The 25,840-nt window shown below is 30.8% G+C and overlaps 3 protein-coding genes across 5 annotated transcripts in view; 1 reads left to right on the forward strand and 2 right to left on the reverse strand.

Annotated features, from left to right (window-relative positions):
- The first annotated feature begins 1,363 nt into the window (after nucleotides 1-1,363).
- On the forward strand, nucleotides 1,364-8,534 carry LOC111700932 (uncharacterized). The gene is made up of 8 exons (XM_023472015.1): nucleotides 1,364-1,371; nucleotides 2,922-3,006; nucleotides 4,988-5,074; nucleotides 5,135-5,216; nucleotides 5,810-5,894; nucleotides 6,512-6,623; nucleotides 7,266-7,306; nucleotides 8,507-8,534. The coding sequence occupies exons 4-8, from the start codon at nucleotides 5,144-5,146 to the stop codon at nucleotides 8,532-8,534; spliced, it is 339 nt and encodes a 112-aa protein (XP_023327783.1). The 5' UTR covers nucleotides 1,364-1,371; nucleotides 2,922-3,006; nucleotides 4,988-5,074; nucleotides 5,135-5,143.
- Nucleotides 8,535-12,795: 4,261 nt separating this feature from the next.
- LOC111700937 (tyrosine-protein phosphatase non-receptor type 2) lies at nucleotides 12,796-20,747 on the reverse strand. 3 transcript variants are annotated; one of them, XR_002765103.1, is made up of 7 exons: nucleotides 20,594-20,747; nucleotides 20,166-20,198; nucleotides 18,891-18,950; nucleotides 18,410-18,452; nucleotides 16,359-16,421; nucleotides 14,079-14,750; nucleotides 12,796-13,862 (listed from the first exon to the last, which is right to left on the reverse strand). XR_002765103.1 is itself a non-coding variant. In XM_023472020.1 (6 exons), exons 1-6 carry the CDS (start codon nucleotides 20,730-20,732, stop codon nucleotides 14,573-14,575), a joined length of 516 nt encoding a protein of 171 aa, XP_023327788.1. In that variant the 5' UTR covers nucleotides 20,733-20,747; the 3' UTR covers nucleotides 12,796-14,572. The 3 variants fall into 3 exon arrangements, 1 of the variants encoding a protein (XP_023327788.1); XR_002765104.1 differs by having other exon boundaries at nucleotides 12,796-13,028; nucleotides 13,728-14,750; XM_023472020.1 differs by having other exon boundaries at nucleotides 12,796-14,750.
- A 1,127-nt stretch (nucleotides 20,748-21,874) lies between these two features.
- LOC111700940 (tyrosine-protein phosphatase non-receptor type 2) overlaps nucleotides 21,875-25,840 on the reverse strand; it is a gene marked incomplete at its 5' end in the record, with an annotated part of 4,576 nt that continues 610 nt past the window's right edge. Inside the window, 4 exon segments of the mRNA XM_023472022.1 lie at nucleotides 21,875-21,947; nucleotides 22,580-22,658; nucleotides 22,822-22,839; nucleotides 24,961-25,085. Coding sequence (XP_023327790.1) covers nucleotides 21,896-21,947; nucleotides 22,580-22,658; nucleotides 22,822-22,839; nucleotides 24,961-25,085 — 274 coding nt within the window.

The raw sequence follows: 25,840 nt of genomic DNA on the forward strand, positions 1-25,840 counted from the left end.
GTGCTCAAAGATAATATATATATATAGATATGCAGGCAGGTATAAATTTCGAGGTCTTGAGAAAAGGTGCAAACAGCACCATCTCTGTCGTACGCATGGCATTTTATCCTATGGATTGTTGCTAATTTATCACTTTGTTTATACGTGATAACACTAAATACGTACTATAGTATCAATAATGTATACTGCATATTGTACTTAATGAAACAAATTAATCAATGCAAATAAAACTGAGGTAGGAATTTGACTAGACAAAGTTTAAATGTGCAAGTTGTACTGAATGGCATACGTAAATTAACGCAATTTAAATAAAAAATTATGACTATAAAAGTACATCGAGTCTAGGACAAATTACAACTGATCTGATCATAACATAAACAAAACGCGTACTGTATGTTTGTGTTACCTTGAAATTTAATTTTATTGGTCAAACAGGTCCAGATAGCAACACTTGAACTATACAGGATGCAAAACGCGTACTGTATGTTTATATAACACAAATGCGTATTTCCTACAGATGGCAGCAAGGGGAGAAAGGAATATAGAAAGTAATCAATTTGCTATAGATGTCTCTCCTTGCACCTTCTCTCAGAGGTTCAAAAATTAGTTGTCTGCTACAAGCAATTTAAGAAGGAGGTTTCTACCTGCCTGCATATCTATATATATATTATCTTTGATTGTGCTTCACAAGCAATTTGCAAAAAACTAGGTTTTTGCTTAAATGAAAGTTTTGGTTTTTACGTCAAATATAATTCATAATTTTTATGACAAATGCAGTTGTAAACTTAGTATTTCCCTTTTTATTTGTTTCTTACATTTCTGTTTTGTTGTAAAAGATATAAATAAATAAAGGAATTGAGTCTTTGTCACAAGCTCAAATTTTCCATATCTTATTTCATTGCAAACTGATGAAGTAAACCTTTTATATTTCAAATTTTGATTATGTCACCTAACAGCATTATTAGTTTAAAATATCAAAGGTCTACACCATCAGGTGGCAAAGTTTTAGGAATTGGAAAATCAGAGTTTGTGGCAAAGACTCAATTCCTTTGAAGACAGTAAACAGTGAACATTCTGATTTTCTGAACCATAATATTGGAAACTTAATGGTGTAAATTTCTGATATTTCTAGCTCTGAACTTTGAACAGAATTCATAGATTAAAATAGTAAATAAAACATTTATTTTATATTTAGATTAAAAAGAATTTAGTTCTATTATGTTTACAATTTTCGACTTTTTTTTGAACCTGTGATTATTCTTCAATCACAACTACCTATTAATATTCCTCCCCCCTCTCTTANACCCTGATAGGTACCTCATCATAATGTGCTCCCTGATAGGTACATCATCATAATGTGCACCCTGATAGGTACCTCATCATAATGTGCTCCCTGATAGGTACATCATCATAATGTGCACCCTGATAGGTACCTCATCATAATGTGCTCCCTGATAGGTACATCATCATAATGTGCACCCTAATAGGTACCTCATCATAATGTGCTCCCTGATAGGTACATCATCATAATGTGCACCCTGATAGGTACCTCATCATAATGTGCTCCCTGATAGGTACATCATCATAATGTGCACCCTGATAGTTACATCATCATAACGTGCTAATTCTAGATAGGTACATCATAATAATGTGCACCCAGATAGGTACATTATCATAACGTGCTAATTCTAGATAGGTACATCATCATAACGTGCTCCCAGATAGGAACATCATTATAACGTGCTCCAAGATAGGTACATCATCATAAGGTGATAATTCCAGATAGGTACGTCATCATAACGTGCTCCCAGATAGGTACATCATCATAACGTGCTAATTCCAAATAGGTACGTCATCATAACGTGCTCCCAGATAGGTACATCATCATAACGTGCTCCCAGATAGGTACATCATCATAACGTGCTCCCAGATATGTACATCATCATAGTGTGCACCCTGATAGGTACATCATCATAACGTGCTAATTCTAGATAGGTACATCATCATAACGTGCTAATTCTAGATAGGTACATCATCATAACGTGCTCCCAGATAGGTACATCATCATAACGTGCTAATCCAAGGTAGGTACATCATCATAACGTGCTAATTCTAGATAGGTACATCATCATAACGTGCTCCCAGATAGGTACATCATCATAACGTGCTAATCCAAGATAGGTACTTCATCATAACGTGCTAATTCTAGATAGGTACATAATCATTACGTGCTCCCAGATCGGTACATCATCATAACATGCTAATTTCAGATAGGTACGTCATCATAACGTGCTCCCAGATAGGTAAATCATCATAACGTGCTAATTCCAGATAGGTACGTCATCATAACGTGCTCCCAGATCGGTACATCATTATAACGTGCTAATTCCAGATAGGTACGTCATCATAACGTGCTCCCAGATAGGTACATCATCATAACGCGCTCCCAGATAGGAACATCATCATAACGTGCTCCCAGATAGGTACGTCATCATAACGTGCTCCCAGATAGGAACATCATTATAACGTGCTCCCAGATAGGTACATCATCATAACGTGCTAATTCTAGATAGGTACATAATCATTACGTGCTCCCAGATCGGTACATCATCATAACGTGCTAATTCTAGATAGGTACATCATCATCACGTGAAACAAAATATTCAAAACATCATAATAAGCACACAGATGGGTAAATAGTTAACTTATCATAACGTGCCATTGGATTATTTAATCATTAAAAAGTAAACCCAGATAGGTAATTTATCATAACATGGACACAGATAGATCATATTGCTCACCCAAATAAATAAGTTATTATAAGATGCGTCCAGATAGGTATTTATCACACAGATAGAAAACATAATATAACCCAGATAAAGTTTTTATAAAAACAAACATTACCTTATCTTTATTTTTAGACATCCTGGAAATTCAAAGGCTTTCTCTCAGTTTAATAAAATCAATGAATCCTTCTGGGAGATCATTAAATATCTAAAACAGAAGGTACGGTTGTTTTGAAATTAGGTCATTCTAAAGAAATCAATACAACGGTATATATTCTACATCTACAGAAGGTACGGTATATATTCTACTCCTGCAGCCATATTTTTCTACAATTTTACTTTACAAAGTTTCCAAAAATGCATTAACTGAGGGATCAATAATTGATCTTTGAATTTAAATTCAAGAATCTATTTTTGAGATTGAGATTTATCTTCAAATTCAGAAGAACTTTTTTTTGATATCGTGGTTGATCTTCAAATTCAGAAGAACCTATTTTTGATATCGAGATTGATCTTCAAATTCAGGTGAACCTATTTTTGATATCGAGATTGATCTTCAAATTCAGATGAACCTATTTTTGATATCGAGATTGATCTTCAAATTCAGAAGAACCTATTTATGATATCGAGATTGATCTTCAAATTCAGATGAACCTATTTTTGATATCGAGATTGATCTTCAAATTCAGATGAACATATTTTTGATATCGAGATTAATCTTCAAGTTCAGATGAACCTATTTTTTATATCGAGATTGATCTTCAAATTCAAAAGAACCGTTCTATTTTTGATATCGTGATTGATCTTAAAATTCAGATGAACCTATTTTTGATGAACAATATCCTCACAAAAGTTCCGATCTCTGAACGCTTATCTAAGCAAAAGTCCCCCCCCCCCTTCACTCTCCGAATGAGTTAAAAAATTATGCAAGGCTCAGTTTAATCTGATTCATAATTTCCAAGCTCATATTGATTCAGAAAAAAACCTTTCAGTTCAAATCATGTTTTTAATGATACAGTACGAACCAGAAAACTCTTAATAAGACAACACATCTAACCAGTTATTAAGCGTATTTACTATTTGATGTTGTTACAATGCAAATAGTTTGTTTTCATGTGTCGCATGTTCAGTGGACTATTTAATGACATACTTTGAGCCCCAAAATCTTATTCCGGAGTTTTCTGGTTCTTACTTTTAAAGAAAAATTTATTATTATTTTTAAAAGTATAATTCCACGGGATAACAGCGTGACAAGTCTGTCTTGTAATAATTCCAATATTCACCTTGTGCTGTCTGATAAACAAAACACTTCAAACAGTCTTCAAATATCTAAATATCTGAATATCTGAATATCTAGATATCTAAATATCAAAATATCAAAATATCAAAATATCAAAATATCATCTAAATATCTAAATATCTAAATATCTAAATATCTAAATATCTAAATATCTAAATATCTAAATATCTAAATATCTAAATATCTAAATATCTAAATATCTAAATGTCTAAATGTCTAAATGTCTAAATGTCTAAATGTATAAATGTCTAAATGTCTAAATGTCTAAATGTCTAAGTATCGAAGTATCGAAGTATCGAAATATTGAAATATCGAAATATCGAAATATCGAAATATCGAAATATCGAAATGTCTAAATGTCTAAATGTCTAAATGTCTAAATATCTAAATGTCTAAATATCTAAGTGTCTAAATGTCTAAATGTCTAAATGTCTGAATGTCTAAATATCTACATATCTAAATATCTAAATATCTAAATATCTAAATGTCTAAATGTCTAGATATCTAAATGCCTTAATGTCTAAATATCTAAATATCTAAATATTTAGAGAAAGGTAGAATCAGAAGTAAAAATATTGGATTTATCTATTAGTTAATGGTTATCTATTCTTTTTTTCTTAGAGTTCATCAAAAAAATAAAATTAATTTTCAAGATTTTTTTATGGGTGATTGTGAGATTTAGCACTATTTAAACTAAATAAGTAAAACCAATCAATGATTTATTAAATCTAGGTAGAAGATCATGTTAAATTGAGTTCTTAATTTGTCGTACAATTAAACAGAAAACAAAATGATGGTGTGTCCTGATTAAAGAACTAGATTTCCAAAAATACAACTAAAATAAATGTATGCAATTTCAGCCAAAAAGACGTTGATTTAATCCTGACCCACGTGTGTTTAGGCCCAGGAAGACGACATAAATGATCCCGAAGTGGAGAAAACTTTGCGGAAATGCGCGGAGTACGCTCCTGGCAATGTTGATATAAAGGCAATTCAATTTAGTCACGGTTTATTTCGCAGATTTATTTTATTTTTACTTAAATTTCAGGGAAATGGGATGGCACTGACGATTGAAGATCATAAACTATGGAGAAAAGCATTAAAAATGACTTTTCCCTCGGCGGTTGTAGGTATTTTCTACAGTTAAACCCTAAATAAGCCATACATCGAAAGACTTCATCAAATGTCGTATTCTACACTTTCTGATAACGGAATGTTGCAGATATTTAGTTTTTTAATTAAATGATTATATGGAACTCTTTAAAACTGTTCCCGCATATACATGGATATTTATTTATTTTCGCAAATACTGAAATTTACGTATATAGTATAAAACTCATTGAAAAATTGTCAAGACGACATTTGATAAATTCTTCTGATGTATTCGTTATTAAGGGTTTCACTGTAATTATTTCATAAATTATATTTTTTTTTCTTGAATGAATATTCGAAACGCATTTCTTAGCTACATCTTTCCCCGTATTTTTAAACGATCTGAACACCAAATTTTTATCTATTGAAGACGTTCAAAATTTTGTATAGTTTTGAAAAAGTTCATTTATTCTTAATAAAACAGAAATTCAAATAACGATCAGAATTTTGTTATAAATTAACATTTACATAATATTGTTCAGAAAAATCCACTGATCAATTTTTTTATTAAGATGAAAAATGCTTAAGCATGCAAAAAAACATATAATTTGTTAAAGTAAATATATTTAAGGAAATCAGCGAAGGAACAGTATCACAGCGCTAAAAAATCAGTTCTCCAAAGGAGGTTCTGGAATTAGATTCATCATTCGATTTAAGTAAATATTTCATCTTATTATTTACAAGTCTTTAACGTAGATCTATGTTTTTTCTTTCAAACTTTTATCGCTATTTTCCTTTTTTTGAAACAATATTAAAAATGTTAACGAATTTTATTATTTATTCTTTAAAACTCTCCATGATAAACTAAAATTTATAACTTGTTGTACAGTCTCATAACGACAATTTAAAAAAGACAAAGGAATAACTTTGATATACATTAAGTTCTTCAGTTCAATATCTGCATCTTTTATATATATATATTATATATATATATATAAAGTTGTAATCCCTGTTTGTCTGATCATTTTATGTAAAAAGGTCATGTTTACTTTTAAAATTGAAAAAGAGGTTAAGTTACTTAGCGTCCCTTGGAAATTTAGTAATATAACACCCGCTCTGCGAAGTTCCCGTGAAACAATTCGCGCATTTTCAACTCCAAGGACGATAAAATTTTGTGTACAACTACTTTTTTGGAAAATATATTTTTTACCTAACCACGGGTTTCCTCGACAAATTTTGCCTAAAATACCTTGCATGCAAAATTGGTCTTGTGAACCCTTGTTAAAATTAAATTCCTTGTAAAGTAGTTGTAAATAATTGAAAGTATTTTTAGAATAAAGGGGAATGATGAATTTCTGTTGAAAACTACAGTATCTGTGTATGATACTGATATCCTTGTTGTATCAGGGGCAAGCTACTATATCTGGATTCTAGAACATTTTAAGGTTAACTTAGAAACCCTCTATATATTTTAGTCGCACAGTGGTAGGCGATTTTATCAATACAATGAAGACAACTTTTGATTTCAATTTTGATTTATAATAAGCTGTTAAACGGCATAGATACACATAAACATAGACTTCAAGAGAGGCTCTCAATTAAAAAAGCTTCTTTTTAATAACTTATAACTTGTTATTCGAAAAAAGTTTGTTAGAGATCAAAACTTAAACAAAAAAAATTTATAAAGATTAATTTTTACATCCAATATATCTCTGACATTAAATGACAACTATCTTAAAATAGCCCTTGCCATCTAAAATTTCTTATGAACCCCCTCTTCCTCAAGAAATGAGATCAAATCTAATAATCTAATAATCATTTTCTAATATTCAATTATACATCTCTTTTATAATTTTATTTTATTTACATTCATCGATTTTGCCATGTACAGGGTTACCCACTAAAAATAAGATTGATAGTCTAAAACTAAAAAGAATGTCGAGCTGAAGGTTGAACTTGGACTTTGTCCTAAATTTGGTCATTATTAGTTCCAACCAGTAGTTTATAATTCTCATCCGTTAGGGGAAACTCTGTAACATTTAAAAAGATGGCAGAAAATTAAAAAAAATTTAACTAAAAAATACTAGGAACTGAAGAAATTGGTTGAAACAAAACTCCTACTTTGGGGGTGGATACGTTTTCAGAATTAGTTTTTTATTTTATTAAATAACGACGACCTAAAATGTAAAAAAAATTCTACAGTAAACTAATTAGTTGTTTTGGAACAGGTTGAGAAAGTAAAAATTAATCTTATTATCGAAAATAAGTAATCTTGTTCAATTATTAGTTTCTATTTTCTCATTATTCACAAAGATTTTTTGCAGATTTTCTGGAATATTATTGTAAAGACGAACGACACTTGAAGAATTTGAAGAAATCTGCGAATAAATTCAATGAAAATAAGAAATTAAATATAATGATGATAACGAAATATTTGATTCTAGCATTGATTTATTGACAAATTTCTTTTGAGAAATATGTTCCTAACCATCTAATTAGATTACTGTATAATTTTTACTTAATTTTTCGTAGTCGTTATTTGATAATTTAAGATAAAACTAATTCTGAAAACGTATCCACCCCGAAAGTAGGAGTTTTGAACGTCGAATTTGCGCTCAAACTCAGCATTTACAGATCTTTAAAAAGTTTAATATGTCTCAAATGAATCCGAAAGAAGTTTTCCACAACACTGCATACTCAGTTCAACTACCTTATATAGCCGGTCACTCCCTTAAAATACAGTTGGACACATAAAAGTGTGAAATGGTGAGACAAAACTTTATGGGTTTTTAAAGTTATTATAAAGAAAATAGTTTTACACGATTAGCTTGATATCAACTGATAGAGTGAAATCTGTCTGAATTTTATGTTCATTGAACAATTTAAAATCATAACTTGAGTCCCACAGTCGGCTTCCTTTTCCTAAGTTTTATAAGAACGGCTCAGTAACATTTTGCCTAGTACAAGTTCGCCTAGTACACTTTCGCCTAGTACATGTTCGCCTACTAACTTTTTGCCTAGATAACATTTTGCCTAGATAACATTTTGCCTAAACACAGTTTGCCTAGACAACATTTCGCCTAGATAACATTTTGCCTAGATAACATTATAGGGTAATTTTCGCCTAGATAAATTCACTATAATTTATAAAGTTCCTCTTTTTTCCTCAAGAAATTCAATTAAAAGCAGAAAAAATGTATTATAATAATGTTTACAAATTTTTTCTTACAGGGCACTAACACCAGGTTTCCACTCGATTTCCTTGTTCCTAAGGTGGTATCACATTTTCTGTTTGAACAGCTGGTTAATTTGAAGAATGTTAATCTAGGCGAAAATTACTCTCTAATGTTATCTAGGAAAAATGTTATCTAGGCAAAATGTTATCTAGGCGAAATGTTGTCTAGGCAAAATGTTATCTAGGCAAAATGTTATCTAGGCGAACTTGAACTAGGCGAAAGTGTAATAGGCGAAAGTGTACTAGGCGAACTTGTACTAGGCAAAATGTTACTGAGCCATAAGAACCACTATATTTAGAAATACCCCCTCTGGGCCCAAATTAAAAATATTACTATTGCTAATTCAGGATGAGGATGAATCTGTGTCAACAGGAAACCTCAAATATTATAAATTGATTTTTTTGCTTTCTCAGGGTAAAGTAATTAAAAACTGTAAATACATCAAATTTACTAATACCAAAAAATAAATGATGATTATTCCCTTTAATTTGTCAACTAAAACGATTAGTCTTGGTACAGAGTGTCCCATATCATATTAGAACGTCAATCAGTCTAAATTGCGATTTTCGGGACTAATCAGAAAGTTTTAGAAGAATGAATCATTTTGAAAAATTAAATAAAGCTAATATAAGAATGCTAGGTTTTTCGAGTATTATGGGTTTCTTTTGGCGTTGAAACTTGGAGATAATCTAATATAATATGGGACGCTCTGTACTTAATGTACTTAATAATATATTTACAACAAACTGAAAGCTGTAATTTCAAGTGACCCTACATAAAAAGATGGCAATGCCCGATTCACAACGGTAACTTAAAAGCTTTGTCTGATCAAGTATGAGTTCGATATCAATGTTTATAATTTTGAAAATGAATTTTTTCTTCGGCAGAAAAATTATCAGAATTGAACACTTTTAACCCCGAAAAAAAACGAAATTATCTACCACATTATTGATCAGAGATGAAGGTTTGCAGGGTTCCGTTGTGAATCAGTCATTGCCATTAATATAAATGTATCTCCTTAAAAGTAAAATATCATGTTTATAAATAAAAAACGCAAACGTTATATTCCACCTGTTATTATTATAAACCCCGGAATTGTTGCTGTTGATTAATATTGAATTATAAAATGAATAACGCGTATTACAAGCTTTTTTACTTTCTAACTTTCAAGTTTAATTAATCCTACGAATAAAGTATTTGTTTACTGCAGTACCAGTGTCAGAAAACTCATGCTGTTCAGGACACGAGAAAGTAAATAGGATTTAAACTTTTAAACATTTTTTTTAACTTTACAAAACTTCGGAAAAAATGAAGATTGAATTAAAAACGATAATTTCATTAAAAAGAAAAGCATTTACGAACTTTCACAAACTGATATGAAAAAATTATCAGTTAATTCTTTATTTAAAAAAATACTTTTGCTTTTACTCTTATATATCTTTTCCAAATTAAGAAATTTTTTAATGGTTTAGAAAAATAAAATAAAGGTTTTGGGTAAAATCAACAACAAAAAATCTTGCAATTAATTCCAAGCAAATAATTTTTGAATATATAATTTCTAACTTTTATATTTAATATTCAGATCTAATCTAGATGTTGGATGTTGTTGAAAAAGTGTCGGTTCAACTGAAAACTTTGAGTACAAGACTTGAAATTATTGAAAATACGCAACAAATTATTTTGGAAAAAATCAAGTAAGAATAAAAAATAATTATAATATCCCCCAGTCAATTGCTAATGCTTTTTTTGTAACTAAAATTATTAATTAATTCGTAATCATGAAAATAGATAAATAGTTTTAGCTTACAGGAGTACATTTCTAGTATTCCAGACCAGGGACCAAATCTAAATAATTTGAGCTATGTTGCAGAAAAACCCAACTGCCAGTTCAAATTTGAACTAACTGCCAGTTCAAATTTGAACCAACGGTGATTCAAATTTGAACCAACGGTGATTCAAATTTGAACCGACATTAGACAGTTCAGCAACCCCACAAAATCATTAAATTCGTCCCAGTGAACTTAATTTTGAGTTTATCGGGTCTGTCAATGTATTTTCAACGGACTTCCCATTTCAAAAGTCGCATTGACAATGCACAATTCACAACGGTACCCTTAGGGTTTCTTATTGGAATTCCGTTGCGCGGAGCTCGCAAGTAAAATATACTTGCATTAGAAACAATGGTAAATCAAGAATGCAACATTTTAAATGAAAAGTTTCTTGAAATTACGTCACTTTCCTGAAAGGAAACGGACAAAAAAAAGGGAGGAGGGTTATATTTAGTAGGTAATTTTGTATCCTTAAAGGGACTGTAAACGTAATTTCAAGTGACCCTACACGCAAAGATGACAATAGCCTTTTCACAATTAATCCCTTTTAAGCTTTGTCTGCTTTAGTATAAATTATATATCAATATGAGTTTCCAATTGTGGGTTCTCTACAAAAGTGACTTGCGCATTTCTACTGCAGGAAAACATATTAGAACTATAATAATTAAACACTTTTAAACCTAAAAAAATATCTTGCACGTTATTTATCAGATAAAGGTTTCAAGGGTACCATTGTGAATCGGGCATTGCAGTTTTGCATGAAGGGTCCCTTAAAAACTTCGCTTACAGTCTCTTTAATATTTTTATAAGTTTTGTAAAATGTAAACTCGTAAGTTTATAATTATCATGTCAATTGTCAGGCGCCTGACTTAAACCTTTTAAGTTTTAAAGTTTAAAATATGTCAAAATTCATAAGTTTACTTACATTGAAAATTAGGCGTGTCAAAATAATAATCATAGATTTATGGCAAAGGGGCGGCAGGGGTATTTATTTGGATGAACTGAATGGATTCAAAATATTAAAAAACACAAAATCATGGCTATCATATCAAATTTGTATTTTATTTAGAAAATATATGTTTCAATTAAATATCTTAAAATCTATTTTTCTGTTTGTTAAATTAAATTAAAAATGTTTTCAGTGATGTTTCACTTTTCGGAGTTGGAGATGGTGAAGAGAAAATACAAAGGTAAAAATAAACTATGTAAGAAATTTTAAGGGACTCGCTATTTACAAATTGGCATCCATGCACAATGTATCCTTTAAACCTTAGTCTCCTTTAAACCTTAGTCTCCTTTAAACCTTAATCTCCTATAAACCTTAGTCTCCTTTAAACCTTAGTCTCCTTTAAACCTTAATCTCCTTTAAACCTTAATCTCCTTTAAACTTCAGTCTCCTTTAAACCTTAATCTCCTTTAAACCTTAGTCTCCTTTAAACCTTAGTCTCCTTTAAACCTTAGTCTCCTTTAAACCTTAGTCTCCTTTAAACCTTAATCTCCTATCAACCTTAATCTCCTTTAATCCTTAGTCTGATCAAGAAGGATTAAAAGGTCTTAGCTTTTCTAGTTAACAATAACTTCTTACAATTGTGGTTACTATATATGTAAACGACTTTTGCTGCAGCGACGTTAATATGGATTTAAACACACTCTTCAAGTCAAATAACACCAAAATATTTTTCATTCATAAAAGTTCGAAGGATATTATGAATAAGCAACAAGAAAAATTTGAATCTTTTAATATTTGTGTGCAATACAAAGTTGCACTTAATAATCCTGCACAATGAATATTTTCATATAAAAGAGAAAAAAAAGTATAATTTAACAAAAATTCTAGAAGCATAAACTGGTTGAAAACCAATCCATTATAGAAACGAAATAGGAATAATATTGAAAAAAAAATCCTTTTTTGTAGAAGGCAGTCAATAGGAGGCAAAACTTATCTAGTTGGAGATGACAGGTGCTTACATAAAGATCAAATTTAAAGTTTTAATTAAATTTGTTTTAATAGATTCGCAGATTTGAAGGCTTGGTTTGAGATATTCATGGAAGATAAGCTGAAGGGTATTCTAGAGATTTAAATTTCTAATAAAAATTTTACATTACATACATCTAAATCGGTGAAATTCAGCAACAAAAAATGAAAAAAAAATTTCTCGGGAAACAATTTTTAAATCTCGGTTCATGAGACAAATTTTTCGTCTTAAATATCAAATATAAGTTATCTTCTAAATTAATTGATTTTTTCACTCAAATGAAAATTTTTCTCTCAAAATCTCTGAAAAATATACACCCTAAGCTTTAGAAGCTTGAGACGAGGAAAAGTCTAAGGATTTGAAAATCTGTAATTGCATTTAATAAAGATTAATATCAATTAGATCGATTATTATCTCATAGGGAAAACATCCGAAATAATACAAAAAAAATACCCTTTTCCGGTTTTGAGTGATAATGCAGGATTAAAATAAATTAAAAAATTTTAATCAAAATTTTAATTTTCTGAGTGTAATATTCAGATTCCTTACCATTAACAAAAAATTAAAATAGTAATGAACGTTTTGATCATATATATATTTTAAAATTAACACTAGTCATAACTTGGATAACAAATATGTTAATTCTGCTAAAAAATGAAAAAATTATGTGAACTTAAATATTACACACAACAGAAAAATTATACAATTTTTTCAAGATTTTTTGGTCTTGTACCAATTAATAATTCATTTACTCCCATACCATAATAGAACTCCTTTATGCAAGATAGATCTAACATAAAGTTAAAACCCTACACAGAAGTATTTTCATAGATTCTATCCATGAATAAACTACACAGGATTGGAGTGTTCACACAGGATTGGAGTGTTGACGTGTACCAGTCGGGTTCAAGATGCTCAAAGCCGCAAGATTCATGTACAAATGCACAGTGGGCTTAAAGAAGGAAATATTTGAATTTCAAATATTACGGAGACTAAATTTTAGCCACTCTCCCTCCCTGGAACCACAGGAACCAATGTCTAGAGTTGTTTTACAAGACATTAATGTGCACAGCATATATGATACCCAAAAATGTCGAATGATAGATTATCACAAAATATACAAAACTACATGAGCAGGCAGTCCACGTCAACACTCCATCTTAATCCCGTCCTGGCTACATGAGCAGGCAGTCCGCCTGAACACTCCATCTTAATCCCATCCTGGCTACATGAGCAGGCAGTCCGCGTCAACACTCCATCTTAATCCCGTCCTGGCTACATGAGCAGGCAGTCCACCTGAACACTCCATCTTAATCCCGTCCTGGCTACATGAGCAGGCAGTCCACCTGAACACTCCATCTTAATCCTGTCCTGGCTACATGCGCAGGCAGTCCACCTGAACACTCCATCTTAATCCCGTCCTGGCTACATGAGCAGTCAGTCCGCGTTAACACTCCATCTTGTGTATTTTATTCATGATTTTATCACAAAGGTTAGAGGGGTTCTACCATAGAACACTATTGAATACATAGGGAAAAAGTTAACCACAGTTTATACAGATAAAACAAAGTCGAAAGAAATTTTGTTCCATCTGTAATTAACAATCCTGGAAACAACAGGTATCAAAATGGGTAGTTTTCTTTCTAATAAAAGGACTGTCGTATTTTCCAGTGATTCTAAATTAAACAAATGCACAATTCACTAAGGTACCCTTACGAAATTTATCTGATCAAAAATGCAGAAGATATCGTCGTTAAACTAATTTGAAGTGTTTTTTTTCTTAATTAGACAAAGCTTTTAAAAGTACTGTTGGAAATTAGGCATGTCATGAAGAGAGTGACTGTACAAATAAACTTTACAGTCCTTTTAAGAAAAGAAGTATTAATACAGAACAATATTGAAGGTTTTACTGTTTAACATGTAGTTTAGTTAAACTTCCATTAAAGAAGTATTAATACAGAACAATATTGAAGAATCTAACTGTTAAACATGTGGTTTTGTTAAACCTCTATTGAAGAAGTATTTATGCAGAACAATATTGAAGGTTCTAACTGTTTAATATGTAGTTTAGTTAAACCTCTATTGAAGAAGGGGTCCAAGGCTGCTATGAAGGTTCTAACTGTTAAACATGTAGTTTAGTTAAATCTCTATTGAAGAAGGGGTCCAAGGCTGCTATGAAGGTTCTAACTGTTAAACATGTAGTTTAGTTAAATCTCTATTGAAGAAGGGGTCCAAGGCTGCTATGAAGGTTCTAACTGTTAAACATGTGGTTTAGTTAAACCTATATTGAAGAAGGGGTCCAAGGCTGCTATGAATGTTGTGAAGAAATATAAAAGATACAGCAACAGAACTGTCAAGAATCAGAGTTTTTACGCTTCTTGGAGCTGGGAGGAGAATGCGAAGAGACAGATAACCGTTTACCCGCAGGTCGGTCAGCTGACTCAGAGTCCGTCTTAGATCCGGATCCGTTAACAACAACTTCACTAGCGGTCATCCGGGAGCATCCAACAATTATAGCAGATACAGAAAACCTGCACAAATCCATCTTTTAAAACCAGTTTATGCTAAATTTTATAAAGGGGGGGGGATTGGCCAAAGTTAGAATAACAGTTGCATTATGGGTTCAACCTATCAAAGAAAAATGATTCAATTCTAATATCATTCTTCTTCTTACCATTGTTCATTAGTTTTGTGCACAGGAATGGATTGCTCTGATCTAAATACCTATAAAATTACACACAACATGAAAAACTATGATAGGTTGAACCCATAATTACCCTAAGCCAGCAGCGCGCCGATCAGAGTCCTGAAACTTATTTTTTTTTACCTAAGAAAGCACGCACATCGATCAGAGTAGTCTTACAAAAGTTTTTACTAAGAAATGGATCCTTGTGCACCATTACCTATAAATCGACATACAACATGTAAAATATGTGGGGAAGATGATCCAGAATGGAACTGCTGGTTACTAGCGCGCCGGCCAGAATGCTCGAATATTAAATTTGACCTCGGAAATGAATCTCTCGTGCCAAATTACCTGTAAATCGACATACAACATGTAAATATGTGGGAAGATGACCCATAATGTAAATGCCGGCTACTAGCGCGCCGGTCAGAATGCTCGAATATTTATTTTGACATCAGAAATGAATTCCTCATGCCAAATTACCTGTAAATCGACATAACAACATGTAAAAAATGTTCTAAGATGACCCATAATGTAATGGTTGGCTACTAGAGCGCCGGTCAGAATGCTCAAAAATTAAATTTGACCTCAGAAATGAATTTCTCGTGCCCAATAACCTATAATTCGACATACAACATGTAAATATGTAGGAAGATGACCCATAATGTAACTGCCGGCTACTAGCGCGCCGGTCAGAATGCTCAAATAATTATTTTGACATCAGAAATAAATTCTTCGTGCCAAATTACCTGTAAATCGACATACAACATGTAAAAAATGTACTAAGATGACCCTTAATGTAATGGTTGGCTACTAGCGAGCCGGTCAGAATGCTCCAATGTCTATTTTGACCTCGGAAATGAATTCCTTGTCCCAATTTTGCTATATTTTGATGTATCTCATGCAAACTTTGGCCAAACTTAGCACATAAGTATTCAAAGATATTTTCTTTTATTGCGCGCGCGCGCGGACATTTAAGCCTTTGGAGGTGAATTTTTTTGGCGCATAGTTGTTTCAAGAGTGTCAGGAAAAATATATAATCATTTTATTAAAAAACTAAATATCTGCAACATTCTATTATCAGAAAGTGAAGAATACGACATTTGATGAATTCTTTCGATGTATTCTTTATTAAGGGTTTCACTGTATAGAAGATCCAAAACCTGACCCATTAATGGTAAGAAAGGATATTTTTCAGGCATTTGTATGTTTTGTTTTCCGTGATGTAGTTATCAAGTATAAAGAAAAAACATCAGTGTTCACATATAACAGAAAATGCACCAATAACTTCAGAAAACATTTTAGCAAGAAAATATCCGGATAAATTTGTCAATCTTCCAAATTTTTTTGTTTGATTTACAAGAAAATTACTTTTAATAATAAATTTAAAATAAAATTCAAATAACCAAATTTTTAAAGTAAGAGTTAAATAAATATATTTTTGATATCTTGCCTCAGTTGGTCCTCTGTCTGTATCAATCCCATTCTTTGAGTTCTCATGTTCAACAATATAGATCTTTAATTTTTAATCATTTAACAATACAAATCTTTAATTTTTATCATATTCAACAAAATATATCCCTATCAATCATTTAACAATACTGATGTTTTTATCATATTCAAAAAATACATAATTAATATCATTCAAAAAAATTAAACTAACTTTTAACATATTCGACAAAGTAGATCTTTAATTTGTAATATCAACCTCCCCCGCCCCCAATCCATCCCCATGGTTTTTTTGGCTAAACCCAAAAATATTCGTCTTTGGTGACTGTTTAACTTATGAGCTTTTCATAAGAACTGCTTCCCCTTAGCATAAAGCCCAAAACTAGGGTTTCCAGCGAACAAAAACTTTCGCAAAAATATTCGTTTGTATTTCGCAAACTTTTTCGTGAAAGTTCCGAAAATGATTTAAGCAAACAAATGTGACCACGATACAGATGAGATATTTCGCGAGATATAATTCTGCGAGAACTTTAGCTGCAACAATTAATTTCGCAAAAAAAACTTGTGGAATTCTCTGCTCTGAGAGCTCAGCATTGGAAAATTTATTATATCAATATAAAAATTTCTCTTCCATATTTTTTCGCAAAATTTTCGCATCCCCCCCCCTGAAATTTTCGCATTTTTCCACAAAATTTTCGCGAAACAGAATAATGTAAAATTTAGAGAAAAAAAGGTAAACATTTTCGCGAGCGAACGAAATACAAAATTTTCGAGACAAATGCAAAATTTTCGCAAAGCGATTTGCCTTTTCGCTGGAAACCCAACCTAAACCAGACTTGTATTTTTGCGTTTTAATTTTCATATTTTAAATGGTATGGTCATTCATGACTCATAAGCATTCAAAGATTCAGAACTGATTATATTTTTTTGAACTGTTAAGGAAAACCTTTTCTTAAAGGGGATTTCGCAAAAACATATGATTTTCTCAAGTTTAACCTTTTCGCTGGAAACCCAACCTAAACCAGACTTATATTTTTGCGTTTTAATTTTCATATTTTAAATGGTATGGTCATTCATGACCATACCATTCAAAGATTCAGAACTGATTATATTTTTTTGAACTGTTAAGGAAAACCTTTTCTTAAAGGGGATTTCGCAAAAACATATGATTTTCTCAAGTTTATAATTTCTAAAAGAATAGCTAAGAAGCTTTCATAAAACTTGTCAACATTCATATACATTACCTATATTCTTAAAATCATTAATTAATTAATTAATTAATTTTGAAATAAGTTTAAACCGATAAGTCACTCGACCCCTGAATACTGTAATGTGAGCCTTAAGGCAAAGGAGCCTGTTTAGACCAGATAATTAGCATTTAATAAAATTGCAACTGGCTTTTAAAATACAATATTTAATTTACATGTTATCAACTTTTTTAACTAAAAGGGACCGTTACCATAATTTAAAGTGACTCTCCACATAAAAAGTGGAATCAAATATTTTACATTATCTTTCAAATTAAATTACTTGTTGATTGCACCTCAGTGACATAAAGGCGTTCTACGAAATACGAGAGAAAACTTGAAGGTCGTCTTTGATATCTGTGAAATAATTTCTAGCATTAAGATTTCAATTAATTAAATAAAACCAAAACTATTCATATGTTTCAAGTAACTTTGAAAGCAATTTCAAAGAGGCAGACAAAAAAAAACATTTTAGAAATGCAGACTATTTTGTGATCATTGATTTAAGAATTTTACTACTGAAATTTACGATAAATGCCTCAAATTATTTCAAAAACAACTTTAAAGTCGTCCATCAAGTGTCATGTTTCGTGGGAAACCCTGTATAAAAAATATCGTTTATTGATTTAAATCATGCATGACACTTGACAAACTAATGAAAGGGTCACTTTAAATTTCATAACAATCCCTTTTTTAATACAATAGAAAGCAAGAAAGGAAGAAAGAAAAAATGTCTCCAATACAATATCATTTCTTACCTTGTTTACAATTAAAAATTTTAAAATATATTTATCAATGATTAAAATTCCTAATGATTTGAATATTCAAGTGTTTCCCTTTAGCTGCCAAAACTTAAATAAGAGGAAACCTATTGAAGACAAAATCTCTCGTGCCAAANGGGGGATGATAAAATTAGACATGAACTATAAAACCCAAAAATTCTTTAGTTACTTGCAAGTTAATTCAACCAAAAAACCCTAAAATTTTGCTCAAACATTCCTATTTTACGAAGAAACAACTTGATTTTTTAAAGATGGAAAATAATGATTTTACAAGATTGAAGAAGGATAAAAGGAAAAAAAACTCATGAAAATACAAAAGTCATAAGACACAAGTGTAGGAAGTAAACCAAGGAAACATTTTTTACTTAAATATTTTGTAGAAAATAATTTTTTTAATGTTGATCCCGAAAAATAGTTTAAGATTTAAAAGAATAGTTTTTACAAATGTTATGAAGGGGGGGGGGATATANGACTATTTTAATAATGTATAAATATGGTTCCATTAACCTAAACTAGAATCCACTAAACAGAAAGTTCCAGATCTACCAATCCCAGCAGAACAATGAACTTAACAAGGAAAACAACCATTAAAGGGACAGACCGGCTATGTAAGGTAGTTGAACTGAGTACGCAGTGTTGTGGACAAATTTTATAGGGTTCATTTGAGACATAAAACTTTTTAAAGATCTGTAAATCCTGAGTTTGAGCGCGAAGTCGACGTTCAAAATCATAATATTTGGTGGATACGTTAAATAACGAAGACAACAAATTTAAACAAATTCTACCGTAAACTAATTAGTTGTTTAGGTTGAGAAAATAAAAATTATCATCAAAGTTAAGCAATCTTATTCAATTAATAGTTTCTATAATCTCACTTAAATCACAAAGATTTTCTGCAGATTTTCTGGAATTTTCATTAAAAAGACGACATTTGAAGAATTTGAAGAAATCTGCTAACAAATGTATAGAAAATACGAAATCTAATATAATGATGAAAAAGGAAATAATTAATTCTTACTTCGATTTATTGGCAAATTTCTTTTGAGAAATATGTTCCTAAACATCTAATTAGTATTATTCGTCGTCGTTATAAAATATTAAAAATAAAACGTTTCTGAAAACGTACCCACCCAAATTCATGATTTTGTACGTCAACTTTGCGCTCAAACTCAGTAATTATAAATCGTGGAAACGTTTTATATGTCTCAAATAAATCCTAAATAACTTTACAGGCCCTTTAAGGTATTTAACAGTGTTAATACCCTACTGAAAGATGATTTTACTAATTATATTATATACGAAAAACCTAATTGATTCATAATAAAAAATATTTGAAAAAAATAAAAGATAAAGTGTGTTTTATAACTAAATAAACATAATTCAGAGAAGTCACATAATTATCTGGCTTCAAGAAGAAATGTCTTTTTTAGTTTTTCCAAATTTTCTTAATTTTCTTAATTTTCTTAACAACATTTCTCATTTGAAAACTTTCAAATAATATGAATATGATGTATTTATATACTACAGGGTGTCCCAAAAAAAACATGGCAATTTTCCAATTTGGATGCGTGAGAAACACCCATATTGGGCTCTGCTTTTGCTATTTTTGATAAAAAATTAGTTTTTCTTTGCTTATAGCAAAACATTCATGTTTCAATTACCCACTTCGTTTAGTACATTGAATTGTGTATACGTATATACATTAAAAATACATATATGAATAAATTTAGAAAAATGTTTATTTAGTTATGGTAGAAGAATCTAGATAATAATTGTACTTACTAACAGGAGGTCCGGACTCTTCATCAAAACATTCTAAAAACAAAAAGAAATATTATTTTTTTGTTTCTCGTTAGGCCATCATTTATCAGTTTACAGACTAACTTCCTTTATTTTCCCTAAATCATAAATTTTACCCAATTCAGCGAATAAAACCCTAAAAAAATATTTAACTTTTGCAGAATTTTTTTTTTTTCAAACTATTTGTAGAAAATGATATTTCTAACTATATGTAGAAAATTTACCTGTATTTCTAACTATCTGTAGAAAATGTACTTGTATTTCTAACTATCTGTAGAAAATTTACCTGTATTTTTAACTATCTGTAGAAAATTTACCTGTATTTCTAACTATCTGTAGAAAATTTACCTGTATTTCTAACTATCTGTGGATAATGTACCTGTATTTCTAACTATCTGTAGAAAATTTACCTGTATTTCTAACTATCTGTAGAAAATCTAGAAATGTGTCTGGACTCTCTGGCACATTAAAGTCCGGCCAATTTATGTACTGCAGCTGCGTTATATCCCTGGCACATTTCAATACAAGGTAACAAAACCAGCTGCACATGTGCTATCAACTATTTATAACACTATTATTTTGATTCCCGGTGTTGTACAGTTTTGGACGCGAGGGACAAAAGATAATTTTAAAAGGGGAGAACTTTTGAGATACCGAGAAAATCAAGTCCAAAAACTTTATAGCATGTCGTGCCAAAATAATAGTGTTATAAATAATTTTATGAAACGTTAGTGTACTTTTCTTATTGCAATGGCTATTTCTAGATTAAATAAGCTTTTTAAGAAAGCAGAAATAAAAATATTTAGTTAATTTTAATTTATATTGGAAAAAATATTTTGGAAATGTCCTATTTTTTTGGAGAAAAACTGGGAACCAATCAAAACTTTATTGCACACGTGCTATAATGTACATTTTTATTTATTTGTATAGCACAATGATTACTTTATAGTCCGACTTTCCACAAATAACTCTCAGGCTAATATAGTTCTCTATGATGTCAATTGTCTGTATGAACCAGGAATTTTTTTTAGACCATTGGGAAGTGGTCATGCAAGAGCGTGCAGATCGCAAAAAAAAAGACTACATAGCTCAAAAAAATATTTCATTGTCATATTTTTGCTATATATCATTTTCTTCGTAATTGTCTAATAAAATTAAATCCGTTGAATTTTTTTTTAAAATTTCAAAAATTGACTGAGTTAGACCAAAAAAAAACGCGTCAAAAATGCTAGTTTAAAAGAAAAGTACATTTTTAGAAGTTTTTTTAACCTAACGCAGTTAATTTTTTAAATTAAAAAAAAAGCAATGAATTTAACGTTTTTAAACAATTACGAAGAAAATGATATATGACATGATAAATTCAAGAAATATTTGTTTTTAAGATACGTAAACTTTTTTTGCGATCTGCACGACCACTTCCCATAGGTTTAAAAAAATTATATCCTGTGTAAACTGACACCATAGAGAACAATATTAGGTTGAGAGTTATTTGTGAGACAATATTTCTATATTTTGTTGCAAAATGGGGCACTCTAGTCAAAATGGATGGTTTATCAACAGTGCCTAGAATGCGGTTCAATATTTAAGAGAAACTAATGACTATTCACTATTTGCAAGTAATGGATGCTTTATCAACANAATACTAATAAATACTAATAAATACTAATAAATACTAATATAAAATGCTGAATAAAAATTTATAAAACAAATGTTTACCTGAAAGTTTCTCCTACCTCGGTTGGCCAATACTTAGCCGACTTCTCTCTAAAAATAAATAGTTTTAGAATCAAATTTAATTAAATCAAATCTGACTGTTAGAGACGTTTACACCCACGCGGCAAAAAGATGACTAATACTAAATTAAGGTTGAAATGTGGTCTTACGATTTCTCTCTGACATGAAGGAATTTAGCATTATTCTTTATAATTGAACTTTAATAAGATTATTAAAATAATTGCAAGGCCTTTGTAATTTTAAATGTTTCAAAGCTCCGACGTTATTGCCAAACCGCCAACTACAGATTCTTATTTCAATGTTTTAGAAAATAAATGTTTGTAATTAAAGATAAGCGGTTTTCTAATACATATCAACCCCCCCCCCCCTTTTAACGCGAAAGCTCTAAATCTTTAGTTAAAATATGGTCGTTTTTAAAGGATTTACGAAGGGGAAAGGGGCCACCCAATTCTATGTGCAGATTTCATCTCACTTTGTGGGAACGTATTTAAGTTACATACAAATGTAAAAAAGAATGAATAAATTAAATTTAGTAAACACTAGTTTCTATTTTATAAATAATAAATATGATGTTTTCATAATTTTATTTATTTTTTTGAAACATGTTCTGCTCTTGTTGGAATCAATTCAAGAAAAGATCCATTCTGAAAACTTTAAAATACCTTGAATTTTCATAACATCGACAGAGCATAACGATACAGGTCGTTTTATGCTGATGGCACATCAACCAGAAATGATCAACCGTTTGCTCCAGGGGACCTAGACAACAATATCAATCAATATCAACTGTTTGCTCGAGGGGACCTAAACAACACAATCAATCAATCAATCAATAAATTTCAACCGTTTGCTCCAGGGGACCTAGACAACACAATCAATCAATCAATCAATCAACAACTTTCAACCGTTTGCTCCAGGGGACCTAGACAACACAATCAATCAATATCAACTGTTTGCTCGAGGGGACCTAGACAACACAATAAATCAATCAATAAATCAACTGTTTGCTCGAGGGAACCTAGACAACACAATCAATCAATATCAACTGTTTGCTCGAGGGGACCTAGACAACACAATCAATCAATCAATCAACTGTTTGCTCAAGGGGACCTAGACATCACAATCAATCAATCAACTGTTTGCTCAACGGGACCTGGACATCACAATCAATCAATCAATATCAACTGTTTGCTCCAGGGGGCCTAGACAACACAATCAATCAATCAATCTAGCAACTGTTTGCTCCATGTGACCTAGACAACATAATCAATCAATCAACTGTTTGCTCCAGGGGCCTAGACACACAATCAATCAATCAATAAATCAGGAAAACCCCCCTTTGGCTAAATTTTAAAAATCAACTGTTTGCTCGAGGGGACCTAGACAACACAATCAATCAATCAATCAACTGTTTGCTCAAGGGGACCTAGACATTACAATCAATCAATCAACTGTTTGCTCAAGGGGACCTAGACATCACAATCAATCAATCAATATCAACTGTTTGCTCCAGGGGGCCTAGACAACACAATCAATCAATCAAGCAACCAACTGTTTGCTCCATGTGACCTAGACAACATAATCAATCAATCAACTGTTTGCTCCAGGGGCCTAGACAACACAATCAATCAATCAATAAATCAGGAAAACCCCCCTTTGGCTAAATTTTAAACGAAACCATTTTTAACACAGTCTGTCGATGTAATTACAAGTAACCTATCATATAAAGAGGGTTCACAACAGTTCTTTGTAGGGAGAGAGTCACTTTAAACTAAGTCTAAAGACCCTTTAACAAATCTAAACATTTCCTAAGCATCTAATGAAACATTTTCAGTTTTCAAAGAACGTTAATGCAAAGTAAGTAGAACTTATCGCGAATATTTCAATCTTAATTTTGTTTGTTTAAATTCTAAGTAAGCTAAAATACAAACACATATTATTTCATTGGAAATATTTTTTTCACAAGGTTGTAACAAGGGAAAAAAGGGGCGTACATTCGAAAACCTCTTTTTGAAAGGTGCTATTGGGCATATATACATACATACATACATACATACATACATACATACATACATACATACATACATACATACATACATACATATATACATACATACATATATACATACATACATACATACATACATACATACACCCACCCATACATACAGTTTAACCCTAGATGAGCAAGACATCGAAAGAATTTATCAAATGTCGTCCTGACAATTTTTCAATGGGGTTTTATACTATTTTACGTAAATCTCAGTATTTGCGAAAATTAATGAATAACCATGAATATGCGGGAACAGTTTTAAAGAGCTCCATATAATCATTTAATAAAAAAACTAAATATCTGTAACATTCCATTATCAGAAAATGAAGAATACAACATTTGATGAATTCTTTCGATGTATGACTTATTTAAGGGTTTAACTGCATTTACCTTCATACATGGGGTGAGACATTTTTATGAATCCATTTTACAGAAACAAAATAGTTTCCACTTGAAATTCTAAGTCATGTTTTTAAAATACATTTTTTATAAAGCTCAAAAATGTGACTCCCAAATACGGTTTCATGATAAAAATCAGTATTATGAGTGAAAATGAAAAATTAGAAAATCTCAATAATATGGGTATCCATTGAACCGGATTGAAAACTAGAATTCAAAACAATGTACAGAATTGAAAAATATTCAAAGTTGGAGATGGTAAAAAATTAATTTTTTCTAAATAAATTTCATTAAGAACTCAAAAAAGTGTATTTTGACCTAACTTCTAAATTTCAATATTTTTCAATTCTGTAAACTGATTTGAATTAAGAATTTCAACCTGATTCCATATATAATACCTAATAATACCTTATTTAATCAGATTTTCAGAATTATTATTTAAACTTGTAGGCGACTTTTTTATCATTCATTCGAGACAGCCATTTTTAATATTTGTGAAAAATACATTTTAAAAACATGTCTTAGTAGACATTTCACTCCCTAAATACTTGCATCCCGACTGTAAACTAGGATATTAAATGATTATCTAACCTTGAGTAAGAATATATTCTCTGCCTGAATCTGGAATCCTAACATGGTTTGCGTTTATGTAAATATCTCGTCTGTCCAGTTGGATCTTGACACGGGTCTGGTCGTACGCCAACACGTTATAATATCTTAAATAGAAGAAACTTATTATAATTAAAAAAAGTTTCATGGGTGTTACATTATAAATATTATTTTAATCCAAATAACCATATTTCGACTGGGCACCCCCCTGACCTTTTTTTGAGATAAATTAAAGTATTTTTTGACATTTCTCATAACACATGCCTCTCACTTAAGGGCGGCTCAAAGCGGGGCTTTTAAACCTACTGGACTTCGACTTTTTATAGCTCTTTGAAATAACTTGTTGAAAATTTGATAAATATTTTTGCATATTTGAATTCGCCGAAGTACGGTCTTTTCAAAAATGTATTATTTATGTTTTTGCACATTTTTTGCTTAGTCGGGTTAAACAAAAGTTATTTTTCAAGTTTTCCCCCTCGGCCTGCACCATCTAATGATTTTTTTCATTTATAAGAATAGGGAGTCAAGCGCTAAGCGAAAACAAATTTTATCGCTTAATTGAGAAATTTTGTGGAAAAACAAATTTTCTATGAAAATAAATTTTTTAACAAAAGCATCAAAACAGTGTAAACTGAAAAGCAGTCATTTACAATTTTTGAAAAAAGTATATCTGAGTTAGTATTTTCACAAACAAGGAAATTTAAGTTTTACTTTTTCACCTTTTTTTTGCTAGTTCTTGATTCTAAAAGGAGAAAACAGGGAAGTTTAATCGATCTTTCTTTGATCAATTAATAGGGTATTTTTGGGAAATAAGTGTTAAGTGTTTCAACTATGTTTAATACTTTTGACCCGAAAATTCACC

This window comes from Eurytemora carolleeae, unplaced genomic scaffold (assembly GCF_000591075.1).
Source record: "Eurytemora carolleeae unplaced genomic scaffold, Eaff_2.0 scaffold283, whole genome shotgun sequence".
Lineage (NCBI taxonomy): Eukaryota > Metazoa > Arthropoda > Copepoda > Calanoida > Temoridae > Eurytemora > Eurytemora carolleeae.

Excerpts from the sequence above, each read along its gene's own strand:
- LOC111700932 (XM_023472015.1), top strand. The coding sequence starts at position 5,144 with ATGGCACTGACGATTGAAGATCATAAACTATGGAGAAAAGCATTAAAA. Across the intron at positions 5,895-6,511 it reads AGATTCATCATTCGATTTAA|AATAAAGGGGAATGATGAAT; the intron begins GTAAATATTTCA and ends AAGTATTTTTAG. Across the intron at positions 7,307-8,506 it reads ACAAAACTCCTACTTTGGGG|GCGAAAATTACTCTCTAATG; the intron begins GTGGATACGTTT and ends ATGTTAATCTAG.
- LOC111700937 (XM_023472020.1), bottom strand. The coding sequence starts at position 20,732 with ATGTGCAGCTGGTTTTGTTACCTTGTATTGAAATGTGCCAGGGATATA. Across the intron at positions 20,199-20,593 it reads ACAGATAGTTAGAAATACAG|AATGTTTTGATGAAGAGTCC; the intron begins GTAAATTTTCTA and ends TTTTGTTTTTAG. Across the intron at positions 14,751-16,358 it reads CAGACAGAGGACCAACTGAG|GTTTTCTGTATCTGCTATAA; the intron begins GCAAGATATCAA and ends GGATTTGTGCAG.